The sequence below is a fragment of the Atta colombica genome, unplaced genomic scaffold (genome assembly GCF_001594045.1).
Source record: "Atta colombica isolate Treedump-2 unplaced genomic scaffold, Acol1.0 scaffold126, whole genome shotgun sequence".
Lineage (NCBI taxonomy): Eukaryota > Metazoa > Arthropoda > Insecta > Hymenoptera > Formicidae > Atta > Atta colombica.
Window position 1 is genome coordinate 3,933,812 of NW_017259213.1, and position 16,138 is coordinate 3,949,949.

Genomic DNA, 16,138 nt, shown 5'->3' on the forward strand with positions numbered 1-16,138 from the left:
AATCTAAAAAGGAAGCTAAGGAGTCTAAGAAAGAATGTAAAGTTGTAACAGAAAAGACTGCAGCAGTAGAAGATGAAGCTGATGCAACAGAGGAGGCTTTAGCCGCCGAGCCGAAAAAAAAGAATCCCTTTGCTTCGATGCCTAAAAGCTCATTCGATCTTGATGATTTTAAACGATTTTACTCCAACGAAGATGAATCTAAATCAATTCCTTACTTCTGGCAAAAGTTTGATTCGGAAAATTATAGTATTTGGCTTAGCGAATATAAGTATAATAATGAATTAACGAAGGTATGCAGATGTTTGAGAAGTATTTCAAAAAAATTGAAAAATATACTTAATCATTAACATGTGTGTTTTTGTGTTTATGTAGGTTTTCATGTCCTGCAATTTAATCAGTGGTATGTATCAACGATTAGATTCATTGAGAAAAGGTGCATTTGCTAGTTGCTGTATATTCGGGGAAGACAATGACAATACGATCAGTGGCATTTGGGTCTGGCGAGGACAAGACCTTGTTTTTACAGTAAGTTTTATAGAAGCACTTAAATGGAATATATAGAGGATATTTGTGTTAAAATGTAAAAATATTTTCTTTTTCTCTAGCTGAGTCCAGATTGGCAAGTGGATTTCGAATCTTATAGTTGGACAAAGCTTGATCCATCTAAGGAAGAAACAAAGACATTGGTCGAGCAATATTTCAGTTGGGTTGGCACGGACAAAGAGGGACGTAAATTCAATCAAGGAAAAGTTTTCAAGTAAAATCTTGCATCAAATAAGGAGACAAAATAAAAACAGAAAAATCTATTCGAATGAAATAAATCTAAAGAAATGATAAAATATCAGAAAAGATTTACATGCGCTCTTTAAAAACCCTGTATTTAAGATAATCACCTGAGATCTCTTTTGCCTAAATACATGTTCCTTTCTCTCTAAATATGAAATTTCTTGTATCCATATAGGCATATATTGCTTCATATGTATTTTTAGTTTCCAAAATATATACAAGATTTTATCGTGTATATACGTGTATGTACATATATGTGCACGCACATACGATATATAATATATAAAAGTACATATTAAGATTTATATATCATTTGGAAAGTTTTAAGAAATTATTTATTTTCATCTCGATGACACGATATTTTTTTTTTATTTATCTCTGTCATTCTTACAAATTAATACGAGCTGTTAATTCAAATTGAATGAATCTCGAATAAGAAGATATACATGCACAAGTAGAGAAAGATATCCATATTATGCACTCTAGATTAAGTTTATGAAAAATGTAATAATTTTATTACTAAGGATCGTTTTATATATACATATATATTTGTTGCAGTGATTTAATTTGGAATTCATATGAAAGATACTGTATCTTGATTTTGATATTTGTATAATATTCATATTGAGAGTTAATTAAAAATTGTTATATATGCAACATATATGTACTTAACACATACTTAACGCATTTTAAAAAGAAGTATGAATAATTTCTTTGATATTGTGATACAAACGTGTATTTTCACAGAAATAAATTGGATATTGTTAAAGTCCTAAAATTATGCTTTCTATTTCCCCCAATAAGTAAAAATATTTGCATGTTGACAAATGAGGAACATGAAATACGACTCTATAATTGAACAAGAAAACATTTACTTAACATTAACTTACAAATCATTTTTACAAGGCATTAGGATAATTTTGCGAGACAATATTAAATATATAATACAATAACTTATTTTGTAACAAAGATTCAGTATTTATTATATATTTACAAAGTATAATTTATTATGGAAACCAGTTATTTTTAAAAACCTTTCGTATTCATCCATTCTTTAACATGATTAACATAATCACCTTTAAGTTTAATTAAACCCGCAAATTCATTTATCTGGCTAGCAATTCTATGTCCCGTGCGTTCTTGTACATATTGCTTCATGTCTTGTTCTAAACTCCATATATTTCCTTGAATTCTAGTAATTTCTGTAACTCTTTTAGTTCCTCTGGGATTTCTGTACAAATACACAGGCTGCATGTAATTTTTCGTACGTTCTATGAAGTAGGGATTATCCTTAGGTGAAGCTGTTAAAATAAGAAAAAATCATTACTCCGAGATGAAATTTCATGTATTTTTGATGCAAAAAATGAAACATATAAATGAAATATATTTTATAATTATATTATTTTATAATTATCGTACCAGATGCTGGTTTATAGCCAGATGGGAATTTATTTCCAATAGTTGGTGGATTAGGTATAATTTTGTATGGAAGTAAACGCTCTACATATTTCCATTCGTTTTCATCTTTGGTAATCTCATAATCTGTGTAATCTTCAGGTGTCTTATATTTTGAAGATGATTTGTAACTACTCCATCTCTGTTGAATCTAGAAATAATGATGAAAATGATTTGTGGGAAACACTTCACATTTTTTATCATAATCAACTTTGTTATCAATTTGATTGAATTTTGCATTATTAGATAAAAAATGTCAAAAAGTTTGCATTTTTATCCTAGACTTATAAAAATTATAATTTTCATACACATTTGTAAAAATAAATAACAATATGTATCACTTTATTTAAGATTCATCGATTAAACAATTCGTCGCTAAATAACTCACTTCACTATTAAACAACTCGTATAATTGTAACATACAGGAAATCTTGGGAGAATTGAGTCGAAAACTACAAACAAAATTGACGACTATGCAAAAGATTCTTGAACGAAATTGTTCCAATTATCCCAAGAACAGATAATGAAAGAAGGACATAAAGAATTGCATGAAATCGTCTGGAGAAACTCGATACATACCTGAGAGACTCGCGTAATCGTGACACGATTCAACAATTGTACAAAATTCGAGACCGCGACGAGGTTACCGCATGCGAGAATCCGAAGGGTCGCCATTTTGAAAACTTTAGTAAATAAGGGTCGGCGGCCATTGAGATGAACACCGTACGGACGAGACGGGCGCGGACGCGGACGCGTCCTCCCTCTCCCTCTCTCTCTCTCTCTCTTTCTCACCTTAACTCGTCACTATTCGTCAGCGTTCGTCACTACAGCCGAGTTGGGCCGAGTCTGGACTGTCTGGAGGTCTGGACCGCGGCGAGTCTCGTATCGCGGGCAACCGCGTGCCAACTCGCGGCATTATCGTGACATTCGTTTTTTTTTCGTTGGGGTATCAGACCCGCGCGGGTCACTATTGCCGTCGACGACATCGACAGGTCGACGGTGATCAGACGACGAGGTAGGTGAATGTGAACGTGGGTCGTGCGTGCTCGCCAACGCCAGCCAGCGCTCGCCACGCTACGAGCTACGGTGTGTGCTTACGGTGTACAAAATCCGCGCTCTGTAAAGTACTGTAACCTGTAACGCGGGATCAGTTAGCACGCACGTACCGTAGCGTTTCATTTCCCGACCCGAGTCACTCGAATGGTGGAGTTGGAGGCGGGGTGACGCGAGGTGGTGACGCGACGCGGCGGGATAAAGTGAAGTGATTATCGAAGTGAAGTGAGGTGTGAATGTAACTAGTGGTCGTCGTTGTCGCTACTCTCCTAGTAGCCGGCGTCGCGACGACCGACGTCGCCCGACAGTGCAACTCTCTTCCAACCCGCATCATCGTTGTCGAGAGTGTCGGTGGCGCAACCGCAGTGTCTACCATCACGACCGGACCGAGGGTGGCAAAACCCTCCCCCCAGGTGAAACTTTTAACCTAGTGAAAACTGACGAGACCCGCGGCAGGCAGGGTGCGATCACGACCAAGCAGAGCAAGTAACGCCTTGTTATCGCGAACGGACTATGCTCCTGGGACAAGTCGCACGCCACGGCCGTCAGGTGGCGGTAGCCGGGAAACAGTGGGACGGCGCATAGACACCCTGCAACGGGACTGTTCTTTCCACGGGGATTGTTGTTCGCGTTTACTCGCGATCATCACGGACCTACGGCAGGATTTTCAGTCCCCAAGGTGAGTACCGTCGTCGGGGTCGCGAGAGGGCCTGCGATCGATCGTCGCTTCGGGCCCGTCGCAGCAAGATATCATCCCGAAAGTTCGAGCCGAGCTTCGACCTTTTGTTTATTCGTGGCGATTTTTTTCATCACCATTTCGCGCGACGATTTCACGACCTTCCCGGAGAGTCCCGAGCGGATTTCTCGGTTCGATAGTTAGCATGTGACGCGCGCTTTCTCGCGAGCGCGAAATTGTCGCGAACAGATTAACGTAAGCCGAGATATCATGTGAAATATTTCAGCCGTGCGAGAGCGGCTCGAACGAGTCAGCCGAGCTGTTGGAGCGCTGAGCGCTGAGCGCACCGAGCGAGGCGCTCCGTGCATCCGTGTGTGTTAACGCAAAGTTTGTCACGTAATTTTTCTGGTCGCCAGGGCCGCATCTAGCAACCCCGCTATCCTCTCTCCTATTTTCTGTCTACTCCGACTCGACGGACTCGACGCTGCGCCGCGTCGTGCAGCCACTTTTCTAGCTCCCTGTTCACTATTGCCCTTCCGTCGATGTTTCTCTCGCGCTCTCCTTCAATTATGCCTCGCTAAATCTTGCGTGCGTTTCACACCGCGAAATGGTATCGCGCGCCCGCGCGCACGCTACGGCTCCTTGCCGTTGCAAAACGTGGATTTTGACTCGCCATTTTACTTTTACGCTAATCCATCTTTTCATGGATATTTACAAATATCATATACTCACATAGTTTCTTTTCGTAATTATCGTTTTGTCTTTTACCAAATGTTTTGCTCCAAGTTTTTTTCTCTTTCTCTTTCAATGATTTTTCCATTGAGTCATTCGAAATTGTTTTCTACAATAATTCTAAATAAGTAATAATTTTATAAATGGTTGCAACTATGGTTGTTGTAATAATTTGCCAAGTAATTTGTCGACGATGAGTTTAGATAATTGTTGAGAAAGTACATTGTAAATGACGTTACAGGAGCCCAATGTGGGTGGAAGTGAGATGGCATCCAGGGAAAAGAAACCCTTAGCGCCTTCCAAATCGAAACAGAAGGCGAGTAACGATTCCGTCTTGCCATCCAATGAGGTCAAGAATAAGAAAGGCAAGTCATTGCTGAATGTAAAACAGCAGCTTGCGGCACAAGAGATTTTTGATACAGTAGCGACAGGTAGTCAACTTCCTGTAAAAATAGAGGCGAGCTTACCGCGTAGGAATGCTCTTAAAAATCTGAAACGCAAACAGAACCTAAGAGCAACTAAGACAAATCTTATCAAGTCCAAGGTTACCAAGAAAGTGACCAACAGGATAGCTCCTGACATTAAGAGAGGTGCCAAGGGTGCGAAGAAAGTTCGACAGTCGGAAGATTCGACCGCCAAGGCAACAGATATCGCTCAGAAATTTTCAGAAAATCAGACAAATAACGGGGACAACGAAGGTAAAGGGACTGAAACACCAAGTAAAAGTGCCAAGAGTAATCTCAGGACCAAAAAAACCAAATCTGACGTTCAAAATAAGGAAGAAGCTGGTGCTACGTCAAGTGCTAAAGTCAGTCCAAAACTTGGCAAGAAAGGAAAGACAACGGAAAATCCAGATTCTTTGTCTAAGAGTGCCAAAACAGTCAAGTTAACTAACTTGAAGAAGAACAGTTCCAGTCTTGTAAAAGTTACGGAGACTGATAACAAGAGTGGGAAAAACCGGAAGAGCACTGGCAAGGAATTAGATTGCGGTACTAGTGCAAGAAGCAATACTAGTGTTGAAAAATTTCCAAAGACGATTTTAGATAACAAGAATTCTATCGATCTTACCATAGACGAAGTCATTGCTTCAATGTTAAGTGACTCCGAAGTTGAAAGTCAACAAAGCGTTACAGAGAAGGCTGAAGGAAAGGCAAAAAGAAGTAAGAAAATGTTGGTAGATGAAAATATCGCCTGCGACATCGAGATAAAGAAAGAACCTGATACCGATGACACCAAAGGTACATCAGACGGAGAATCTATAGAAACGGATCAAGGACTTCAGAATGCCATTCAATTGAGAAAAAGATCGAAAGTCGAAAGAAATATCGAGCAACCATCTCAAAGAAGTTTGCGAAATGGAAAGCAGCGTCAATTGTCAGATTTGGGAAATTCCGCAGATAACGATCCTAAAAAACGACACAGAATAAATTCGGATGGAACTGTTATTTCAGATAATTCGATCGAACATATCTCGGATTGTAATATAAATATCGACTCTTGCTTTTCGGATCCTGGTTGTAATGAATCACAAAATATTGCAGCATCGAGCAAAGAGGAAATTTGTTCCAAGGATGAAGCGTTTAATTTTGAAGAGGATATTGAGATCGGATCGGAAATAGAAAACAACAATAACAGCGATCGCGCAGACAGGACAGGCGAGACCGGACCTACACTACGTTCAAAAACTAAAGCTAAAACTACGGAATGCGAAGCGACGAAAGACGATGATATTAAAATCGAAGACGTGCGAATAGTGCCCAGATGTACGGAAACGCAAGAAGATTCAAAGAAACTCAATAATTTCGAGCAAATGAAGAGGGACAACATTTTAGCCAAATTCACAGACAAATCTAAGGGTCGCAGAAGTAGTTTAAACATAGACATGAAGAAAACAGTCAATTCCTTTTACAGTACAGATAAATCGGACGGCAACTCAAAATCACAAATAGATCAAATGATTGAAGACATTAAATTAAATATTGCTAAATCCATTGAAAATAAGATCTTTGGTCCGGAAAAAGGTCTTGGATTAAGTAAAAACTTTGACGTGCCTAAGATTGAAGAAATTGTCGCACCACTCAGTACAGAATCTCAGAAAATGGGACTGGAAGACAATACTGACGAGGATAAGTCTACGGTTACGAAAAATGAAATCACGTCAGAAAATTCAGAAAATTCAGTACCAAAAGTGGCCGACACTGCCAAAGAGATTGAAGAGAAACTAGTCAAATTTGATATCGGGGAAGCAGAGACACATTCGCAGAATGTTCAAGAAAACAAATCCTCCGATAATGACGGAATTAATGACGTACATAGTAACTGCGAGTCTACATGTAATATAAATAATAGTAATACTGCAGAACAATCGTACAAGAATGTAGATGAGCCAGAAAAAGAAAACGTTAGTTGCAGTACAACCAGTGGCGCCAATATCAGTAGCACCGAGTCGAAGATATTAGACGAAAATAAGAAGATTACGAGGAAGTCTCCGAGAATCAATGATAAAAATTTTACTGATAGTGTCAGCAATAATGAAACGAGAAAATCGAATAGGACACCAAATAAAACAGTTCCAAGATCGGATAACATGGAGAATGTTGTAGCGGATATGCAAAAATCTACAAACGAAGAAACGATTTCAGAAGATCAAATTTTGGATGATGATATTGTAGGTTTACCAGTGTCTGCATCGATGTCCCCTGAGGAAACAGAGAAGAGACTTACAGAAGAACATATAGCAAAAGAAACAGAGGAATTAAAAATTGAAATCTCTCTGAATGTTACAGATAATTCAGAAGAAGCAGAAACATTGGAAAGTATATCTCGTGAGGTAGAACGATTAGTAGCGGAAGATCACTCTGCCAAATCATTACCAAATATTACAAATGACACGATACGAAATAAAGAGATGATGTCTGATACAAAGATATTGGATAAGGAACCGGAGGTTCAAAATAACCAAGAAGCACCTGAGAACTTTTCGCTATTAGAATCAACTGTCGATGATACAAACGAAACACCAAGCAAAAGTTTAGATGGGGAGTCTGACACAACTGAACTATTACAAGACAACGATGCGTCTTGTAAGACGTCGCAAAGCGCAAAACGTCCAAAAGTTAACAATAATTTATTACACGTATCAACTTCTGTAAACTATGATTCAAATAATAGCTCTGTAAATTCTTCGTCTGTACAGTGCACCTCTGATCGACTGAATATTGAAACCAAGGAGGACCTCGACCATGATAATAGTTGTAAAGAACTAAACAAATCTAGCATTATATCAAATACGGACGAGAGTACACCGGAACAAAAACTAGAACATAATGAAGCTCTAACAGCAGATCAAAGCAGTAAGTTCTTGGACGGTAAAAATTCTGATGAGCGAAAACTTCTTAATGAAGAAAACAAGAGAGTATTACGAACTCGTGATAAACAGAAGAAGGTTGAAACTAAGCAAACTGCATTTCGCAACCGAGAACACGCCGACGTAAAAATCAAGGAAGAATTCGAAGCGATTCAAAAAACGCAAATTTCCGATGTATCGAATGATGCTAATGAGATGGTACAGGGTTCGGTGGATGATGCCGAAAGTTCTCAGAAGACAGAAGATGTAAATGATTCATTGAACAACGAATTAGATGTCAGCGAACTCGAGCCTCAAGCTCGCAGCCGTCGCGGTAGAGAGGTGAAAAAACGCAAAGAGGAATTATCCAACAGTTCCAAGACCAAACGTGTCAAGCGAGATCTGCGAAAATCTGATCAACAGAATAAAGAGGAAACTCTGCTGGACAACGAAGTTGCCAAAATCAATGAAAACAACAGATCATTCTTGAGTAAATACGGTAGTGCCAGCGACGAGCGCACGAATAGTTTTCGTGGATTCTTTGAGCAAGGAGGACAAAGTGGATTAGTGGACAAAGTCGACAAAGATCCTAATTTGCGCAGCAAATCGGAAAATGATATTGAAACGATCGTCGGCGCAAAGATTGGCAAAAGCGAGGAACGACAACTCTCACGAAATCTATCCGAGAATCATGTGTCGCAACAAACATCTGACAATATAGATATACTGGAGAATGAACGCAAGACTCTCAAGACACCGGAACTCGCACACAAGGATTCCGACGAAACTTCCACATCCGGCGAATCGTTCAACAGTGGTACATCGAAGATTTTGGAAACACCTGAAGATAAGGAGAGGAAAGAATCCATTTTGCGATTATTGGGACTCGAGTCTTTAGAAGAGGCTGCGAAGAGACAAAATCAGCAAAAGAAGAAGGAACAGTCATCTACAGGTACTTTAAAGACAATCATCAGAGTATCTCAAAAGGAGAAAGACAAGGACAAGAGAGGATCGCGATCTCCATTGAAAATGGTTCTCAAACAGCAAGGACGTGGAGACGGAGAGGGTGATTCACCCGAATTCTACACCATTCAAAAGGAGGTAAGACTTGAAATTTTTGCTCGCTCGTATAGAAAAAATGTAACTCATTCGCTTATCATACAGTAGCTGCGTTCAGCAGAAAAAGCAACTTTGCAACTGTTATAAAATTTTTGAATATGATTAGTTTATATATCCAGTGAGTTTACATCCAGTGAGAAATTAAAGACAAGACCGATCATATTAAAGAATTTTATAACAGTTGCAAAGCTGCTTTTTCTGCTGAACGCAGCCATTGTTTCTTACTACATATATCGTCCTTTAATCCCTCCTTTTTTTTCTTTTTTATTTTTTCATTTTATTCTAAAATTGTGACATCGATCGTATTTAATTATCGATGTAGTGATCAATTTTTAATATGCGAATTACATGTCACTTTTTACGAAATTTATCCTTTTTATGCACGTATCAGAATGCGTGCGCTTCATGACACGGTTTCTGAATTTTGAGATTTCTATTTCAATCCTACGTGTATGAAGAATTTGAAAGAGCTGACAATGAGAATTATATTTGGGAATTGAATAGTAAGCTAATGAGTTAGTTAATTTGATTATATATTTTTTTTATCAATCCAATTATATTTTATTTCTTTTTTTTCAGTTTGGAACCAGTGGTTTGGGAGATAGCAGCTCTGGTGCGAACCGAAAGTTCACTACTAACCACAGACATTCTTGCGGTAATCCTGGTTGCGGGAATAACTAAATTGATAATCTCACTTATTATTTCCTTGGTTACCTTTTTCCAAAAATCTCACATTTTCTTTGATTTTAGCTGATAATTTAGACTAGTGCAGTATAGTAAGTGATTGTTCACATTTCCATTTCGGATAGTTTAGAGAATACTTGATCAATTAAAATTATTAACGTCTCATGTTCATTTTTTTGTTTTCATTGTAACTTACTATGCTTAAGACGATTAATAATGCAATATACACTATGCAAAATCTTTAATGTGGTATATGGTTTAATTGAAAAACGATTATTTTGCTTATCTTTTTACAATTTGATATGGAATATTGTGCAACACTTGTTTTACAGACCACTAGTTCCAAAAACTATACTTTAGCCTAATTTTTATAACAATGCATGCTATTTTTTTATGCTGTTTGCTTTTAAATTAAAAGTCACCTGCCACCTTTTGCATTTTCACTAATATCGCCGTGTTTACATTACCTAAATTAGAAGAAAAGTTTCACGTTGAAACGCAACATTTAAAATATTACCTAACTTGTCAATTTTATTATCATAGATGACGATAATGAGGAAGCTACACCTAAGGATCGTCAGTCGCTTGTTATTCCAGAGAAATCATCTTCTTTCTCTATACATCCTGGGCGTGTGTGTGCCGACGTATGTTGCTATTGCTTTGGCAAATTTGGTTCTTTGGACACGCCAATGCATCTAGCTCAAATAAAATCTGATGAAAGGCGCAAAAAGATCTTGAATATAGAGAGACACCTTACAAAAGATTCGTGCCTGTGCGACGCATGCTATCGTCATGTTGATAGAAAGGTTCGTTATTTCTCTATTGCAATTTACAAATCTTTATTTACATTTTGTATTATAAATTAACATACGTACTAGGTGTATAATTAATTTTGATACTTTGACTGAAAACTTGCCTAAAATCTTGCTTCTTCAGGCGAACACTAGCCCGGCAAACATGCAGCAGAAGCCGCAAAAACAACATAGGCAATTAATGATGTCAAAGTGCTCAGCTCGTGAGTGTCGAGATCCTGCGCGGCATCACGTTAAACGCCGTTGGTTGCTCAAGATAAGAACTGGCCTTCAGAATCAGGTTAATATTTGTAATTCGAGTGCTTACATATTTAATAAAATTTGTGACTGGCGTGTCGATTTATGCATACATACGAGAAATATTGTTATTGCAGGTCGACATAGACTGGGATTCGAGTCAAAACACCACAATGTCGTTCTGCGTTAATCATTATGAGAAAATCGGACACTTCTTGACTTGCGCGCTCTGCAAACGCCGACTCGCTCGACAACACACTCACCAATTGAGTATCGCAGAGATCGACGAATTAAATCACAAGCTCAGTCAACAAGGAATCCCTGTCTTACTAGCGGCCGGTACATTTGTGTGCAAGTTATGTCGTTACTTCGCGCAGTTGCAACTCAAGTATAGGGAGGTCGAAAATATGAATATGAATCACAGGGCCTTCTGCAAAAGTTATCGAAAACGGTGAGTATATAGACTCAGCGTGATCTCTAATACATCACATAACAAGCATAGAGATAAAAGAAACTTGACCGAAAAAAAACAAGTATCTGACAAGGAGTACTTTCTAATGTATAGGATCCTGCATAATCTCGGAATCGACATCGAAGACGAGGACGACGATTCGTCACAACAGATGAATCAAGCGAATCAGACCAAGGATAAGAAGAATAAGAAAAGCATTAAAAATTTGCAGGCTAAAAGTGGAAGCTCTAAGTCTCCAGAACGTACGACAAGCGGTACGTCGGACAAGTCGACCCCGGAACCAAACAAGAATGAGAATACGGTGGAATGCAGCTCCGAGATGGGTAACGAGAATCGCGCCCCCAAGTCGAACAACGACGAGAATGGTAGTATGGATGTTCAGTACCTCGAGAACACGGTGGAGAACTTGAAAAAGCGCAAGATTCTTGATCTACATACATATACGTCAAGCACATCGATCTCCTCGCTATGCGACGGGATGATGGCGAATGGAATGACGCTCGGAATGGATGAAGTTACCTTGACGCGATTGCCAAAGAGGCCGAGACTTAATAACAGTAACAATAATAATAACGATATAGCGCCTGTGGTGCAGAGACTCGGTGCAAATCCCTCCATAAGCGTACGAACGCTCTTTCCAGGCGAGGAGGAAATGAATCTTCATGTAAACATCGAGTTCCAGAATGTGCGCGAAGTCACGCCACAAGGATGGGAGAAATGTGCAACGATGATTCAGTATGATCGCGAGACCAAGCATCTGTGGCAGCAATTGCAGCGACCGTACGGCAATCAAAGCTCCTTCCTACGACATTTGATCCTTTTGGAGAAGTATTACAGAGCTGGCGATCTAATACTGGCGCCAAACGCCTCGCGAAATGCGATCAACTACTCTACATCGGTGCAAAACAGACTGATATCGTATGAAGGTCCGGAGAAAATGGATGAACCTATAATGGAGCCGATCGCAACAGAGTACAGTAATTCGCGCCGTTTGAGCGGTGGTTATGTTTTGGAGAAAGACAGACTATCCGTACCCGGTACAAGTTTGATGTCCAGATCATTGACTAGCGGCGCGACGTCATCGCATTCGGCCAAAATAAATTCACCGCGAATGCTCAAACTCAGCTCGGGGGTGTCGATCATAAAAAAGTCTCCTCCAAATTTGCAACGATTGACTATACCATCTACTAGCGGCAACGGTGGTGGCAGTGGTGATGGCGGTGCCAGTGGTGGTAGTGGCAGTAGCGGTGGCAATAATAGCAGCGGAACTGCCGCGACAATAAACGGTAGCGGCAACATCAAACGAAAAGACAGTCCAAGTTTATCCACCATTTACAGCAGCGGCGGCAAGGTGTTTCAATTGTGCGAGTCGGACATGAAGCGAATGCAAACATTCAAACGACAGAAATTTAATGACAAACCTGTTACTGGCACGAACAACGGATCGTCGACTAGTGGAAGCTTCAGATCGCAATACCAAAAGACACAAATTGCTGTTCCCGGCCACAATCAGCAATTTCAGAGACACTTGCGAATGCAACAAGAGATGTTGAATCGTCAAAGCCGCGGTGATTTTGAGCCACTGATATGTGACATGACGCGTACCGCTACTTGCACGAATGAAAACAGCCCAACAACCAGCCAGAATATTCTTCACAACCTCAATCTGCCCAAGTCGATCCAAGTGACAACCAAGCCAACAACAAGCACTCCGATTCCGATTTTGCCGAAAATCCCGAAATCTTTGACGGTAATACCGCAAACTGTCACGAGATCCGCTGAAAAATAAGAATGAGAGATGTAAGTAGACGTGTGCGCAGTCTCTTTTTTTTCTTTGTTTCTTCTTTTTTTTAAAAGAAGGAAACACAGCGGTAAGGACGAAAGGTCGATTATACAAGATTGTATTTGTACGCTTTTTTACGCGTTGACATCGATCAAATCTCGAAATTGCCGCCAAAGTGAAGCAAAATAATAATGAAAATTATGATCAATGCTCTGAGAGCAATTTTTGCCTTATGTGAGCGCATTGTGATGCACTTACTGAGCCTGAACGCTCAAAACACACACATTGATTTTATGTTACGGTTAAGACGGGACAAATTATAGCGATTTATACATACTTGTTGCATCGATCGTGATCACAAACTTGTAGATAGATTAGTAGGATAATTCGAGGAAATTGAGATACTTGAATTCTAACGATATATTATACATATATAACAACCAAAGTTACGCTATAAAATGCATTAATGAAAAACGTATTAAACAATGCTGTTTTCACAGAAAGTGCCTAAAGTGACAGGAGGTAGGTGAGAAACCGTTACTTTACAACCGTTACATTAATTACGTAATTGTGCATATGAGATTCGGATTCTCGATGCGATAAACGTAGATACATACTCGAGGTACATACTCGAGTCTCTAATAAGTATTGGTACAATTCGCAAATAGAGTTATCTTTCGTGAAGAAAAATCGATAGAAAGATCGAAGGCCGAAGTTTACAATGACAATACAAATAGAATAAAATCTCAAAATCTAGAATGTTTTGTATTATAGAAGGAGTAGGGGACCATAATAAAGTGATTCCCCAAGCAGAAGCCTTTCTAATTAAGACGCTGTTACTTGTAACTATTTTCAAATACAATTAAGTACGCGCTTGTATTTTTGGGATTTTGTAATTTTATTGAAAATTCTTTCTCGAAGATTAATTGAAAACGATTTTTTTGCACAATCAGGAAACTATATCTTTTTCTCGATTATTTCTCACGAAGGATCGCTTCCTTATTACTGGCTATATCATCGATTTATCGAATGTCCTACACATACGTAGAAGAAAATCATCACTTTAACAGCATTGCATCGATTTTGATTTAAAGGTACAGCTTGCGTCTTTTCTTTTTTCTCTATATTTAGTTAATTATAATAGAATCGTAGTGGGAAATGTGTGTATTAGATGAGTAGGCTCCTTTATGATTTATCACACGAAAGGATTTAAATTATAAAGGTGACATTCATTATTCAATTTGCTTACTTGATTTTTTTTTCTTAATCAACATATCGAATATATCTATTTTTTGAAAAAGGAGATTGGTAGTTAAAGGGGAAAAGAAAGCATGAAAATGTATATCGAATCGTGTCTGGTTGAATGATTGTTATTGCTAATTCGTTCCTCTTACCGTGTTTAAAGAGAGAATTGGACATACAATAGTCATGCGGTAATTGCATGCTAGTGGTGCAAGTCATTATATTTTTATCTACATAAAAATCCTTTTTGGGTGTTCACGAGAACGACTCGAACAAATGTATATTATACAATATAATATTGGCCTGCTCTTTAGGAGCGTAATGACAAGAATATAAATAATTAAATAACAATTTGAAGGGAAAGCTTTTCAAAGTGTTAAACTTTTAAGGGAATCGAATAGATGCAAAGTGAGTGTAGATTTAACATTCTTATTGAGCTTATTTATTACGTTACTATCATTAATACACATTGTACATATAGACCGATAGAGTACATTATTCTAGTTTTTAATCGATTTATAATGAAAACTTATTATAATATAATAGAGTTGAAGCGTTCAACTCGTTTGTAGGATTGCGAACGATCGGACGGTAAAAATCGACGATCGAGATGTGCGTGAGACTGTGAGGATTTTCTCTTTTCGTTTCTTTTGCGTACATCTATCATTCGATATTTGACATTCAATGCACATCATTATCACACTACACTATTCCACTCCACGTTCCTGTTACACATATGCGAGATTCTCTTCGCACTGTTCATATTAAATAATTGGCAGAAAACCTTATCATTCACTTTATCAAAAACTGAAATATGCCTTTGAACAATCGATAATAACGTGTCAAATAATTGTTATAGTTTTTTTTATTGTAAGAAATATTTATTATTGATGCTGATTATTCTAATTATGATTATCTGTCATCATTATTGTCGCAATTGTTTTATTATTTTGCGTTACTCCTATACTTATTTGTCTAAATAGAAATATCAAAATATTTGCCAATTTGACGCGGTTCTACTTGCGCTTGGATCACAGAAGAACGTTTCACTCTTAATGATTTTTTTAATCATATATTCTAATCAGACATTCACATATATGATTATGGATTGCTATTATGGATTATTTCAGTGTGTCTAACTGCTTGCAACTTTAAAAAAATAAATATGAGACAATTTTTTTATCATTATTCTAATTATTTCAAGGTATATTATTTGAATGATACTCTTGTAGACAAATATTTCTGAGATGTTTTTTAATATATTTATATTGTTTTACTTCTTTTCTAAGATATCACTTATTTGTTAATTGAATCAGTAATACATTTAATTGTTGTATTTTGATAAAACTATAAAGTTTCTTGTAAAAACAATTTTGTGCGAGAGAATCTTGCATCTGCGAAAAAAATGATTCCTCTTTATCCAATGTGTATATAGATATTCTTTTAAAAATTGAAGAACTGTAGATATATCTTACACGAGTATAAATACGCGAAATAAAGTATCCATTTTATCACAAAAATATTCAATATGCGTAATTAACACGTATATACACATACTTCGCGTACACTCGTGTATTCACAATTACATATAAACATAAAACACAAACACATTTAATAAATGTACGCTTAAACGCGTGCAAATGTACTAATAAAAGCATAGATTTATTATATGTATATTAATTATATATGTATATGTATATACATATTATACATATATTGTATATACGTGCTTTCTTAATAT

General features: G+C 37.8%; 3 protein-coding genes across 3 annotated transcripts in view; 2 read left to right on the forward strand and 1 right to left on the reverse strand.

The window, feature by feature from the left end:
• LOC108684089 (elongation factor 1-gamma) overlaps positions 1-1,564 on the forward strand; it is a 3,604-nt gene extending 2,040 nt beyond the window's left edge. The window contains exons 6-8 of the mRNA XM_018188164.1: positions 1-290; positions 373-525; positions 606-1,564. The exon at positions 1-290 is cut by the window's left edge and continues 22 nt beyond it. Coding sequence (XP_018043653.1) covers positions 1-290; positions 373-525; positions 606-761 — 599 coding nt within the window. The 3' untranslated portion in view covers positions 762-1,564. The remainder of the gene's footprint in view (positions 291-372; positions 526-605) is intronic.
• Positions 1,565-1,812: 248 nt separating this feature from the next.
• On the reverse strand, positions 1,813-3,026 carry LOC108684088 (probable 39S ribosomal protein L49, mitochondrial). The gene is made up of 3 exons (XM_018188162.1): positions 2,821-3,026; positions 2,206-2,392; positions 1,813-2,087 (listed from the first exon to the last, which is right to left on the reverse strand). The coding sequence occupies exons 1-3, from the start codon at positions 2,914-2,916 to the stop codon at positions 1,813-1,815; spliced, it is 558 nt and encodes a 185-aa protein (XP_018043651.1). The 5' UTR covers positions 2,917-3,026.
• A 1,905-nt stretch (positions 3,027-4,931) lies between these two features.
• Positions 4,932-13,161, forward strand: LOC108694927 (extracellular matrix-binding protein ebh). The gene is made up of 6 exons (XM_018204620.1): positions 4,932-9,149; positions 9,747-9,822; positions 10,395-10,657; positions 10,788-10,943; positions 11,038-11,351; positions 11,466-13,161. The coding sequence occupies exons 1-6, from the start codon at positions 4,932-4,934 to the stop codon at positions 13,159-13,161; spliced, it is 6,723 nt and encodes a 2,240-aa protein (XP_018060109.1).
• The last annotated feature ends 2,977 nt before the right edge of the window (positions 13,162-16,138 follow it).

Coding starts and splice junctions, on each gene's coding strand:
- LOC108684088 (XM_018188162.1), bottom strand. CDS start 2,916: ATGGCGACCCTTCGGATTCTCGCATGCGGTAACCTCGTCGCGGTCTCG. Junction 2,393..2,820: donor CGATTACGCGAGTCTCTCAG/GTATGTATCGAG, acceptor CATTATTTCTAG/ATTCAACAGAGATGGAGTAG. Junction 2,088..2,205: donor TGGCTATAAACCAGCATCTG/GTACGATAATTA, acceptor TTATTTTAACAG/CTTCACCTAAGGATAATCCC.
- LOC108694927 (XM_018204620.1), top strand. CDS start 4,932: ATGACGTTACAGGAGCCCAATGTGGGTGGAAGTGAGATGGCATCCAGG. Junction 9,823..10,394: donor TAACCACAGACATTCTTGCG/GTAATCCTGGTT, acceptor TTATTATCATAG/ATGACGATAATGAGGAAGCT. Junction 10,944..11,037: donor GAACTGGCCTTCAGAATCAG/GTTAATATTTGT, acceptor TTGTTATTGCAG/GTCGACATAGACTGGGATTC.